Source organism: Bufo bufo, chromosome 1 (genome assembly GCF_905171765.1).
Source record: "Bufo bufo chromosome 1, aBufBuf1.1, whole genome shotgun sequence".
Taxonomy (NCBI): domain Eukaryota; kingdom Metazoa; phylum Chordata; class Amphibia; order Anura; family Bufonidae; genus Bufo; species Bufo bufo.
In genome coordinates this window covers 611,838,149-611,851,270 of record NC_053389.1, presented here as the reverse complement: position 1 = coordinate 611,851,270, position 13,122 = coordinate 611,838,149, and the positions used below count along the sequence as shown (strand labels likewise).

At 41.1% G+C, this 13,122-nt stretch overlaps 1 protein-coding gene across 3 annotated transcripts in view; it reads left to right on the top strand.

The window, feature by feature from the left end:
- The window catches only part of MYO9A (myosin IXA), a 114,231-nt gene that overhangs the window by 58,473 nt on the left and 42,636 nt on the right, over window positions 1-13,122 (top strand). For all 3 annotated transcript variants that reach the window (XM_040413681.1, XM_040413679.1, XM_040413680.1), the window contains 10 exons: window positions 858-936; window positions 1,461-1,604; window positions 1,845-1,884; window positions 2,069-2,191; window positions 2,282-2,362; window positions 3,793-3,903; window positions 9,171-9,293; window positions 9,424-9,573; window positions 9,770-10,083; window positions 10,166-11,893. In XM_040413681.1, the coding sequence (XP_040269615.1) occupies window positions 858-936; window positions 1,461-1,604; window positions 1,845-1,884; window positions 2,069-2,191; window positions 2,282-2,362; window positions 3,793-3,903; window positions 9,171-9,293; window positions 9,424-9,573; window positions 9,770-10,083; window positions 10,166-11,893 (2,893 nt within the window). The remainder of the gene's footprint in view (window positions 1-857; window positions 937-1,460; window positions 1,605-1,844; window positions 1,885-2,068; window positions 2,192-2,281; window positions 2,363-3,792; window positions 3,904-9,170; window positions 9,294-9,423; window positions 9,574-9,769; window positions 10,084-10,165; window positions 11,894-13,122) is intronic.

Genomic DNA, 13,122 nt, shown 5'->3' with positions numbered 1-13,122 from the left:
GCTTCCTAGAAGTGTGACTGAGGTTGTATTTTGTTAATATTTGTTAGGTGTAGCAGGAATCTGTTGCTCATTATTTTTACTGTAGTAGTCAATGTAAATTGCAGTTCTGGTTAATATTCCACTTTTAATGACACCCATACATGTAGATAAGCTTTTTTTTTTCTTCTACCGGTCTTGTACACATTATAGATAAACGTTCATTATTCATGGTGTTTTACTGTAGAAAATGGCAATAATGAGGGTTGATTATATATTTTTTTTCTAGCTTTATGTTTTATTTTACATGTGTTTCATTTTTGCTCTTTAGCACAATGCATGGTGAGAGGATCCATGCACATGCTGGCCGTGAAGAATGCATTTGGTTCTCATTCTAGGTCTTTGTACAGCATTTTTCTTAAATTTAACACATTTGCATGTTTTCCTGTCCACTTGCCTTTGTCTTTAATATCTCCTTTCTTTGGCATGGGAACGCATGTGTATCACACCTCCAAGTGACTTTTCTAGTAATGCTGCCTGCGCTCGTGTCATGCATATATTAATGCCCTTTTTTTCTAACACTGTTTTAGGTCTGCAGGAAAAGTGTGGATTTGCAAAAACTGGTTAAATGGGCATGTTGCTAACATTTTAGAACCACTCAAAAATACAAACGCTCAGTTATGTGGGATGAGATTGTGATATGCACTGACAGGTTAAAGAAGCACATCTGATCTTTTAAAAACACATTCTCACACATGCACTCACCTGTTAGGTCCAAAACACAGACATAGTGCCGCAACTATAAAAGGATAGGTACACAGACTCTTTTGCACTTTCTTTTTATAGTCATTTGAAATCTGAGGTTACTTTTTTCTTTCCAGATATTCCTCGTCCAACTCCTCGTACTCCTCTCTCTGACCTACAAGGTGTAAACACAATACAGGAAAGGACTCCTCCTCGGTAAGTGGATTCAGGGCCTGTAATATTTCCCCCTCTACTTCATCTCCATAAAGCTGTTTTGTATATTTGTGTTTGAAGGGGTTTTCCAGAAGTAGAATGTTGATGCTCATCAATATTTGATAAGTGGGGTTCCAATGCCTGGCACTACCACCAATCAGCTGTTTGAAGAGGGTGTGGTGCTCCGGTGAGCACCGCGGCCTCATCACAGCATACTGAGCACAGTGCCGTTCATTGTATAGCAGCTATGCATGGAATTTCAGCCCAGACCCATTTACTTGAATGGGGTTGAGCTGCACCTAGGCCATGTGACCGATGAACATGGTGTCAGTGGCTTAAGACGAGGTTGCCGCACTCATTGTAGCACCACAGCCTCATCAAACAGCTGATTGGTGGGTTGCCTGGAGTCTGACTCCCAGGATCAGATACTGATGACGTATTTTAAGGACAGATCATCAATATCTTACTCGCTGAAAACCCCTTTAACTCTGAGAATAGTATTTTCATACACTGCATTTTCATTTTAGGGAACTGACATGGTCAACAAGAAGACATCGCCTGTCATCCTCCAACTCCTACCTGGATGGTGGTGGAATTTTCATCAGCTCCTCCAGTTCCAATGTGAACACCAGTGATAGCAAACTACTAGAAAGGGCACATGGCATTCTTATGTAAGAGCAGTTACCAAAGACAAAGGCATTAGTATGAGAGACATTTTTGCAGGAAAAAAAACTATGTTAATGTGAATCATGGTCTACTGTTTTAAACGCTCATGGTCAGAATAAAACAGGCTGGCGGAGTAATTCTCTGTTTTTAGGGACATTGTAAATGTGACGCATAAGTACAATATCTGTCAGAACTGAACTGAAAATCAAAGGAAAACTAAAAATAGTTTATCCATTTATTCGCAGGCGAAACAAGAGCACAAAGTCTAAGTCTACTCTTCCTAAGGTGAGTGAGAGAAAATTAAAGCCTCGTTGAGCTCAATGGTTTGTCACCATCCTGTGTAATTTCTTTCCAACTACTTGCAGACGTTGTTGCTATATCACATTGTGATTTTTATTATATTTAAAATAATTCTTTTAAAATAAATCAGTATCTTACATCATTTTCTCATCACTGCACAAATCCACAGAACCTTTTGGATGTGAAGTCTCTGAAACATCTGTCTAATCTCACCCTTCATGATCGCATTACTAAGTCCCTGCTACATCTTCATAAGAAGAAGAAGCCACCGAGTATTAGTGCGCAGTTCCAGGTACAACTCTACAACTTCTGTTTATGTTCCTTTCAAAAATTCACTCATGCTGGAGATTTTGAGTTGTTACTTTGTATCTTCCTGTTTTAGGCTTCTTTGAACAAGTTGATGGAAACCTTGGGGCAGGCAGAGCCTTATTTTGTGAAATGCATCCGTTCAAATGCTGAAAAGGTAAACTCCCTCAGACCTTTACTGCTTTGACTTCTGTCTGATTAACTATTTGTATAGCCAAGTGTCTTGGCAGTAAGAGGAAGTTGTTCACTTTCTTCTTAAAGGGGGTTTCCCACCACAGACAATGGGGGCATATCGCTAGGATATGCCCCCATTGTCAGATATGTGCCGGTCCCACCTCTGCGACCCGCAAATATGCAGCTGCCCTCCATTCATTTCTATAGGGCCACCGAAAATAGCCGATTGTTGGCTCGACTATTTCCATTGTCCCCATAGAAATAAATAGGAGCTGTGGCCGGGGTCCTCCAGCCACCACTCTCAGCGTAGGTGCAGGTCCCGGCGGTGGGACCTGCACCTATCAGACAATGGTGGCATATCCTAGCGATATACCCTTTTTAATTTCAAAATTACCACTTTCCTATTTGTATATGATTGCAGGGCTAGCTGTTTGTCTTTTGCATGTTTCCCATGGAAGAGCATTTTGGTAGACCTAACATTTTGAATGTTTTGTCAAGAAGACTATAAAATTTGCTATGTAGAACAAGTTTTTACCATTGAAATCTGTGTGGATGACAATTATTTTATTTATTTAATACAAACCCCACTATACTTGAATTTATTCGGCCACAACAGTTTTAACACTGAGAAATATAGTTAAAAATGTTCTTACTGCACACTTCAAACTGTGGATGTTGGGAACAAATCTGATTGTCTCTAATATTGCAGTCCAGCCAGCAGGTGCAGCACGAGAAAAGTTGGAGGATGACAGCAATAAAGCCACATGTCATTGTTTGGTCAGTGATTTCCATCAGTGATTGTGAGCCAAAACCAGGAGTGGAGCCTCCACAGACCATAAGATATAGAGGAAAGATCTGTTCCTGTTCTTGTTTAGAGCCGGACCTGGCTCAAAATCACTGATGGAAATCACTGACCAAAAACTGACAGTGTGAATAAGGCATTAGATCGCTGGCAGAGCGTACAGCACAGTGTTTGGCACAGTGTTTTTATTGGACAGACAGATGAGCCTGGCTGCTGCATTGAGGATAGATTATCATTTTTAGTAATGAGTTACATTAGTCAAATTGAGAATGAATCAGGGCAACAATGGGAGTTTTGGGTATTTCCACATAGAGAAAATTCAGTTTAGATTCTAGGTATGTTTTTGAGATGTGGCGTGATCATGAGAGGACAGATGATTGAATATATTGGGTGAAGGAAAGATATGAGTTAAAATAACCCCAACACAGTGGGTAGGCTGCCTAGGAGTTAGATTCAGTTTCCGACAGAGAGAGGACATGATGTTAGAGGCAGTGAACAGGCAATCACTGGTGTTTTTGAAGTGGTGCAGGGCTGAAGTCCTGGGAAGAAGCATACAGAATATTTTGTATTAAGCATGCTGCAGTATGACATTATTTTCACTCCATTTTCAGGTGCCTTCGCGTTTCAATGACTCACTGGTGCTCAGACAGCTTCGCTACACTGGAATGCTAGAAACCGTCCGAATTCGCCAGTCTGGCTACAGCTGCAAGATTCCCTTTCAGGTCTGACTATATGTTTAGTGCAAACTACAACTACCCATTCACATATAGCAGTTATATGGGGGCATTAGCTTTTGTATAAAGGGCACTCAACAACTAGCATCTTGTTCTCGTTTGGGCGTCTTTCTTCCACCTTGTTCATACTCCTAAAAGCTGACATAGCAATGTGCAGTTTTTATTTTTTATTTTTTATCTACTCTTTAAAGCTTGAATGTTTTTATTTCTGTATGAAGTGACTTATAGACAAATAATGCATGGAATGAAATGCCATTAAAATGGTATTAGATTGATACCTTAAAAGCGTAATCCAGGAATTTGATATTTATGACCTATCCTCTGATTTGCAAGGGTCTGACTCCCAGCACCCCTGCCGATCAACTGTTCCGTGAGCGCTGCGGCTTCTTCCTAAGCCAGTGATGTCACTGTGCATCGGTCAGGTGGCCTAGGAGCAGCTCAGTCCCTTTCAAGTGAATGGGGCTGAGCTGCAATATCAAGCACAGGCACGGTGCTTGGTAAGTTGTGAAAAGACTGCAGCGCTCACCGGAGCTCCTTTGAGCTCTTCAAACAGCCGATTGGCAGGGGTTCTGAAAGAATAAGTCACGAGTATCAGATTCCTGGATAACCCCCTTTGTTTCAGCTTAAAAGAAAATAATTTTCTGCGCCAAGGGCGCGTATTAGAGTTAATGGAGAGTTGTCCTCAAGCTTTAAGCTGTTTAGAGGGACACGGCAGGGATGCCCACTGTCTCCTTTGCTGTTTGCACTTGCGATTGAGCCCCTGGCGGCTGCGATCAGATGTTTACAGGCAATAAGTGGTTTTAAATATGGATCAATTCACAATGAGGTAGCCATGTATGCTGATAACACCTTGTTATTTCTGGGGGACCCGTCGACATCCTTGTCAGAGTCTATGTCGTTGCATAGTAGCTTTGGAAGACTGTCCGGCCTGACTATAAATTGGCACAAATCGGCACTTATGTTTTTAGATGGGCAGGTTTCCTCGGCAATAGCTACATTAAACAATATTCCATGTGTAAAAACTATTAAATACTTAGGGATAAACATATCACCTAGACCAGTGATGGCGAACCTTTTACAGACCGAGTACCGAAACTGCAACCCAAAACCCACTTATTTATCGCAAAGTGCCAACACGGCAATTTAACCTGCATACTACAGTCCAATATAGTATAACTTCCATGTACTTTATTATTTAGCTATAATAGCCTGCCTACATTCAGTGCGCTGCCTGTGCTGTTTATAGTGCGCTGATAAATGACAGGAAAAGTCTAAGACATATTGGTACACCGTAGACTTTTTCCAGGGTGCCCACAAAGAGAGCTCTGAGTGCCACCTCTGGCACCCGTGCCATAGGTTCGCCACCACTGACCAAGACTGATGGACTTTGAGGAGTTGAACCTGTCTCCACTGTTGACTAAATTCAGACTTCGTTCCAAGACATGGTGCAAATTGTTTTTGTCGGTAATTGGAAGAGTTAACCTGATTAAGATGATCATGATGCCCCAGCTACTATACGTACTACACAATGCCCCGAAAATTAACTCTGTATTTAGGGAACTGGTATGGAGGAAAGGCCAACCCAGAATTAAACTGGAGACCTTACAATACCCAAAGTCGGCAGGGGGTTTGGCATTGCCCATTCCATGTTTATATTACCTAGCGGCACAATGTCAGCACTTTTTTTTTTTTTAAATCAATTCGTTTTTATTGAAACAATAAATACAGAATATTACACCAAACAATTCGTTGTTTTTTTTCCTTTCTTGCATTATCCACCATGTGAAATCAGAGTATAACAGTAACCGTACCAATAATGACACACAGTTTAACCAATATCAGTACAAATGTGTATACATGCTAAAACATAGATTTGAAACAAAGGATCATACATATCAAATCCCCCCCAAATCCCTTCCCCCCCCCTCTCCTTGCCTAACTCTCCCTTCCCTTATAACTAGTCTTGATTTTGACGAGCCTATATAACCACATGAGTGTGAGATAACCAATCACTCCACAATTTTTCAAACTTCTGCGGACATCCTCTCTTCACATACACCCCTTTCTCAAGTATCATCATGTCATTCACCTTCCGTTCAAATTCACTCAGTGTAGGCGGACTTCCCTGGATCCATCTGATGGCAATCAATTTCCTGGCCACATATAGCAACCTCCCAACAGCTACCTTAACCGACTCATTTCCTCCAATCTCAGACACATATCCTAGTACACACACCTTTGGGTCCTTTTGGATTCTCAATGTCATTCTACTATTAATCATATTTCTTACCTCCTCCCAATAATTACCAATTACTGGGCAAGACCACAGCATATGCAACAGATCCGCTCCCTCTTCCATACATTTTGGACACCTGTCATCAATTCTTACGCCAACCTTTTTTAAAAACACCGGTGTTTTGTACACTCTATGTATAATAAACAGCTGGGATAATTTGCCCTGTTCGCTCAAGGACACCTTGGGGACTCCTTCCAATATATCTTCCCACTTGTCTTTAGACATAACCCCCACGTCAGCCTCCCATTTTTTCATTCTTGTGAGCGGAAACCCCTCCAGGAATTTTCCCAATAAAAGAGCATACAGCTGTGATATCAGCCCTCTTTTCCCTCCTCCTGACGGGAGAACAAGCTTATGAACCACCTCCATTTGAGCAATCGCACATCCTTTCCGCAGTGTGACCCCAAGGGCATGCCTCATTTGGAGATATTGATAAAACCATCCCTTAGGAACATTAAATTCCTGCTGCAGGTTTTGAAATGTCTTACATACCTTATCCTTGATTAATTGGCCTATTCTGGTCACCCCATAAGTTTCCCAATTCCTAAGTCCTGGTATGGCAAAAAATTCGGGCAACAGATGATTCTTTCCAATAGGGGAAAGTTCACTAATTCCACCTACACCTCTTATCTGCTTCACCTTTGCCCAAACTTTTTTCATAAGTTCAATAAGAGGGAGCTTTTCTCTCCCAGCATGCATCCCTGAGCCTTCCAAAATACCCATGAGGTCCCTACTGCCCAACCAATGTTGCAATATCTGCCCTGTCATATCTGTAGCTTGCAACTCAATCCATCCCTTGAAATGTTGACACTGGGAAGCCAGAAAATAAATCCATGCATTGGGGACAGCCAGGCCCCCTTCCGACTTAGTATATTGCAATGTCTCCAGTTTAATCCTAGCCTGCCCATATTTCCAAGTAAGATCCCTAAATATAGAATGAATTTTCTTAAATCTATCCTGGGGTATCCATACGGGAGCATTATTCAGTATATACAGTAACTGGGGCATCATAACCATTTTTAAAAGGTTAACTCTACCTACAACCGAAAGAAAGAGTCTACACCATGACCTTACTTTAAGCCTGAAAGTAGCTAGCAATGGGGATAGATTAAGGTCTTCAAAATCCGATAGTCTCGGTGTTATAAATAGTCCCAGATATTTAAATTTATCCACCCATGGCACCAGGCTATTTGCTTGTCTACCTGACAAAGCCTGCCCATCTATTGGCATCAAAGAGGATTTTTGCCAATTTATCTGAAGTCCAGAGAATCTACCAAATCTGTCATTCAATGCCATGGCCGCATCCAGGGACGCACCAGTATCGCCCATAAAAAGCAGAGTATCATCTGCGTACATAGCCACTTTATTGTGCAGCCCACCGTATCTAAACCCCACTGAATTCGTTGATAAGCGAATATGCGCCGCAAGCGGTTCTATTGCAAAAGCAAACAATAAGGGCGACAATGGGCATCCCTGAATGTCAGCACTTTTTAAGGGCTGGATAGATTGTGGCACAACAGATATGACAGGTCAAATACTTAAACATGCATTGGGGGGAAGGGAACTGTTGTGGATATTGGAGGGGTCAGGAACACCCTTTGTGGATAATCGTACACATTTGGTCTGTCTGATGAGGAAATTTTGGGAGAAGGTCAAACAATTGAGGGGTGCAGTTGGAATCACTGAACTTACACCTCTGTGGAATAATCACATTGTACCTGAATTCCTGCATCTCAAGGGCTTTGTCAAACAATGGCAGAATAGGGGAGTAACCAAAATGGGGGATTTAATGGAGAAAGGAGCACTCAAAACATTTACTAGATTACAAGAGGAGCACAATATACCAAGAAGTAGCTTCTTTCAGTTCCTACAAATACGGCACGCATTTAATGAGATGTGTAAAAATAGTAATATCAAGGTACATAGAGACGCTTCCCTACAATTAATAGTTGATAGAGGGGATAAAAAAGGGATTATCTCAATGATATATCAAATGCTACTGGATAAATATCTGGAAGCGTTCCCCTTATCCAGAATGAAGGGTTGGGAGAAGGACATAGGTGAAATACCCCAAGAACAATGGGAAGCTATATTAGAAGCCATACCAAAAGTATTATTGAGTGAAGGTGGGAAATTGTCACAACTTTTCATCCTACATAGAGTCTACAAAACTCCGGTCTTTTTACACCGTATCGGCATCAGGACGGATGCAAAGTGTCCACGATGCCAAGCAGAACCGGCAGATTTAATACATATGTTGTGGCAGTGTCCACATCTAGATGGCTTCTGGTCGGATGTATTGGCAGTGATTCAAAATACCTTTTCACTGCAAATACCTTGAGATCCCAAGTCTGTGTTCTGGGTTATGTAACGGATATTGGTGGGCAGCAGGCAGATAGGATTGCAGCTGGCCGATTACTATATGTGGCTAGGAAACTTATTGCCCTACATTGGATTCAGTCATGTCCTCCAGACATTGAGGAATTTCGAAGTAAAGTAAACACGATGTTAGTTTATGAGAAAATGGTGTTCAGGAAGAGGGGATGTCCTCAAAAGTATGAAAGACTGTGGGCTGGTTAATGATGGCTAATATATAGACAATTCATTAAGAGCTGAAGTGGGAGTTAGGGGGGGGGATGGGGTATGTTCCAGTATATATGTAATTTGCATAGATACTCGTTGCTGTATCATATTATATAGTGGAAATGGCGCCTTATGTCAAAATATGTGATACATCATGTTTCATTCTTTGTAACAATGCCTTATTGTTGTACGTTTATACAATAAAAATGATCTGATAAAAAAAAAAAAAATATATATATAATTTTGCTTAACAAAGATTTGATGTGTTGCAACCTTGGTTAGTAAGTTATTTGACCACAATAGAGTTTGTGGGATTTTATTTACTGATCTTAGTAAACATCATATATACTATAATAAATATTGTTGTCTTTCCTAGGACTTTGTCACTCAGTTTTCAGTATTATTGCCAAAAAATGCTACCCCTACCCGCCAGAGTATCCAGGAATTCTTTTGGAAGATGAGTCACAGCCCAGATCAGTATCAAGTTGGCAAAACCATGGTAAGCAGAATAATCTACCACTTTTCCTGCCAATAAAATGATACATTTACTATCTTGCTCCTGTTTTCTGTTTACTTTTTTGCATATATTTTTGGACTTAAATGATTTTAATTTTTTAATTTCCTTTTAGGTTTTTCTGAAGGAACAGGAGCGACAGTGCCTCCGAGACATGTTACATCAGACAGTATTACAGCGCACCGTTCTGTTACAGCGGTGGATAAGAGCCATGCTGCAGCGCAAGAGATTTTTGCACCTTAAGGATGCTGCTATCACTATTCAGGTATATACAGGGGGATTTTGTCAAGACTGATGTTTCATAGGCCAGGCCTAATCCCCTGTGTGCTGAAGCGAGATGAACACGGCTCTTAAAAAATTAGGAACGTCTCTGGCCTGCTGTGAACCAGAAATTCATATCTACGCCAGCTAGATCTGAGGTATAATTTACGCCAGTTTCTCTATATTTGGTTTTATTACAGAGATACTGGAGGCATTACAAGAAAAGGTCGAGTGAAGAGGAAATGCAAGCCAAAGAACATACCCTTCATCAGGCTGCTTGCATTATCCAGTCCTGGTGGAAAGGTTATAAAGCTAGAAAAGATTACCAACAGATAACAGAATCAACTGTTATCATACAGACATTTTGGCGAAAATCTTGGCTTCATAGGCAGAGGGCAGCAATATGCATCCAAACTGCCTGGAGGGGCCATGTCGCAAGGAGGCAGTATAAATGCAAGAGAAAGGACATTGTTACATTACAAGCAGCATGCAGAGGATTTATAACAAGGCGAAGGTAATGTATTACATTATAGCAGAGATTTTAATCTTTCGGTATTGGCAAATCGTTACTTTTTCTTTCTTTTTTTTTTATTCAGGGTACGGTCATTAAAGGAAGACGTGCCAAACTACTCGATGCAGGACAATTCCCTAGAAGATAATGCCGTCTTCAATTCCCCATTGCAATCTCCTGACACTGATGTTAGTCACTGGGAAGACATCTCTGAACAAAGCCAAACAAGCTCCTTAAATGCAGCACTCCCTGGAAGGGCTGGTGAAGTTCAGTTTAGAGAGAGACCAAAATCCTTGGAGGATCCTAATCAAAGGAAGGTGGTCCGAGCCAAAAGAGAAAGCCGTCGCATGAGAGAGCTAGAGCAGGCACAATTTAGTCTTGAGTTGCTGAAAGTACGTAGTAGTGGAGGCGCGTCTCCATCAGATGAGAGGCGTTGGTCTGCAGAATTAATTCTAAATAAAGTTCCAGATACCCCTGAAAGTGAGGGGTCTTTTGGCAGCTTGGAACTTATAAGCTGTGAAGAAAATACACAGCCTTCTGAGGAACCTACAACAAATGTGGAATCTACCTACAACAAACCATTCAGCTCCCCAACTCATAGACATCCTGAAAATTCCAGTGAACTTTCACAAGACCTCTTTGAAATACCCAGATCTTTGATTTCTCAAGAACCTGACTCTAAACCAGTGAGTTCTCAGATAAGCAAATCTGTTAGCTCACCTACGAGAGACTTGGCAAACACTCCTAGATATGAAACGCAGACTAGTGATGACAAACCAACAATTCACTCCAGTAATGAACACCCAAGTTCTTCCATTTCTAGCAAAGTAAGCTCCAGTTCTTCACCGGTAAAAACACACTCCAATAGCGGGTCACCTTATTCTCATTCTAATGGCATACCTTGTGCTTCTTCTGGAGAAAACTCAATCTCTGGTAGAGAAGAAAATGTTTCTTTTAATGGACATATTACATCATCTGTTGAAACTTCTTTACCAAGTCCTACAGTTAAAGAGTCTCTTGTCTCTGATATAAAAACTGTCCCATCACAAAACAAAGCCTCCTCTGAGATCCATAAATGTTCCACGCCCCATCATCCCCCTTCACCTTCAAGCAATGCAGTTGATATTGCCTGGGGTTCTTCATCCAGTTGGAGGCAAACGCCTCCTGCATATGAACTGTCTGAAAGTGCACCAGCCAAACCCTCCGTCCCGTTTTCTTACAAGACTCACCCTCGTGAGCCCCAACTTTCCTGTAGCCTCCCTACCTTTTATGTCCCAAACCAGGGAACGCTGAGAACACAGGAGCACAATGATTTTGGAGTTGCTCCCACTGACACCGTCCTTCAGAGACTTCAGAAGCTTAATAAAGAAAAGGAGGAGCTTCAGAAGCAGCTGCAGCAAGAAAAAGAAAGACTTATGATGGAGCAAATTCGCAAAGAAAAACAAGAGTTGGATAGACAACGTAAACTGCAGGAACAACAGGGACATAATCCAGATAACCGTTTGCACTTTTCAAAGAGTACCACAAAGAATCAGTCTGATAGGCCTCAGTCTCTTCTGTTACAGAATACGCACTGGAAGAGCTCTCCTGCTAAGACAGAGATCAAAGGCTTGACCGTTAAAGGGAAGACTGGTTTAGTCTCGCACAATAACCGTCCAGTTAGCATGTTCTTGGATCAAAGGGAGTTACGAGAAGCTCCCAAAGGAGATGTGACAGGAGACATAGGTGATTCAGGGAGACGTCCCTGGTTGCACAGCACTGTGAATTCCAACATCTTTTTTACCCCAAAAGGGAACATTAGTAGTGACTCAGAGTAAGTGTTGTATTGACATCTCTGGCAATTATGTTAGCATTTAAAAAGTGGACTCTCTTCCCCCCAGAATTGCGGTTCTGGTTTATATAGACACCGTTCCTAATGTATCCAAAACTTTGACCACAATTGCAGGAAAACTGAGACAAAAGGGCATATAAATACACAGTTTAGGGGAGATTTATCAAATTTGGTGTGAAGAAAACTGGCTTGGTTGCCAAGGGGAACTAAGCCAGTTTTTCTTCACATCAATTTTGATAAATGTTTTTTTGCTGAGGTGGTGTAGTAACGGCAGAGGAAACTGCTTCACCATTACCACTGCGTGTGAATATTGTAGGGAGATGATCGTTTGAGGCTACAGTGTATTCACACCTGGTTGATTTGCTGAAAAAAAGTCTGAAAATCTGTTTCATACATATAAATTGTGTTGTTTATGCAGCCTATGCATAGATTTCTTCAAACCCTGTTCAGATAAACAGAACAGTCACAAAAATTTCTGCACGAAATCTGCCATGTGTGAATATATCCTGAGTGGTCTACCAGGACTTGCATAGTTGTTAGGAGTACCATGGTTTTTCATGATCTTTTTATCATATTTTCACATCTGATGTTGTAATATTCTATCTTCCCCCTCTGTAAGAGCTTCATCAAACTCCATGTATACAGAGATATCACATAGAAACTAGAGGAGAATACCTCCATACATATGGAATCTGGAGGAACGTGTCACCGTTTTTTTTATTGGATTCTTACAGAATATGACAGAATAATCCTTCATATGCTTCTTTATGACAATGTAGGTAGGAAGCAGGGTTGCCAACCTAAATTGTTATTTAATCTAGACAATTTATCAAAAAATCACTGCATCCAACATTTGTTTTTACGAACAAATTGGAAAACTGTAAAGAACTATAAATATTATCAGTGATGCATATCTATAGGTCCGATACTAATAGTGAACATATTAAGGGCATTTACTGTGAGCTCTCAAATGCTGAGAATTACAAAATGACCTGCTCAAGTACCAACAAAAAAATCATGGACACTGGGAAAAAAGCCCCCTATTTTTACGGACTGCCCAGGAATTTCTGAACAGTTGGCAACCCTGGTAGGAAGACGTACAGTAGAGGCCTGCTGGACCAATGGGCAGCCCTATTACGGATCAGTTTATAACAGAGCCATATTATGGCCATGCACATGAACCTTTATTATTGTTTTTGGCTTTTGTTCAG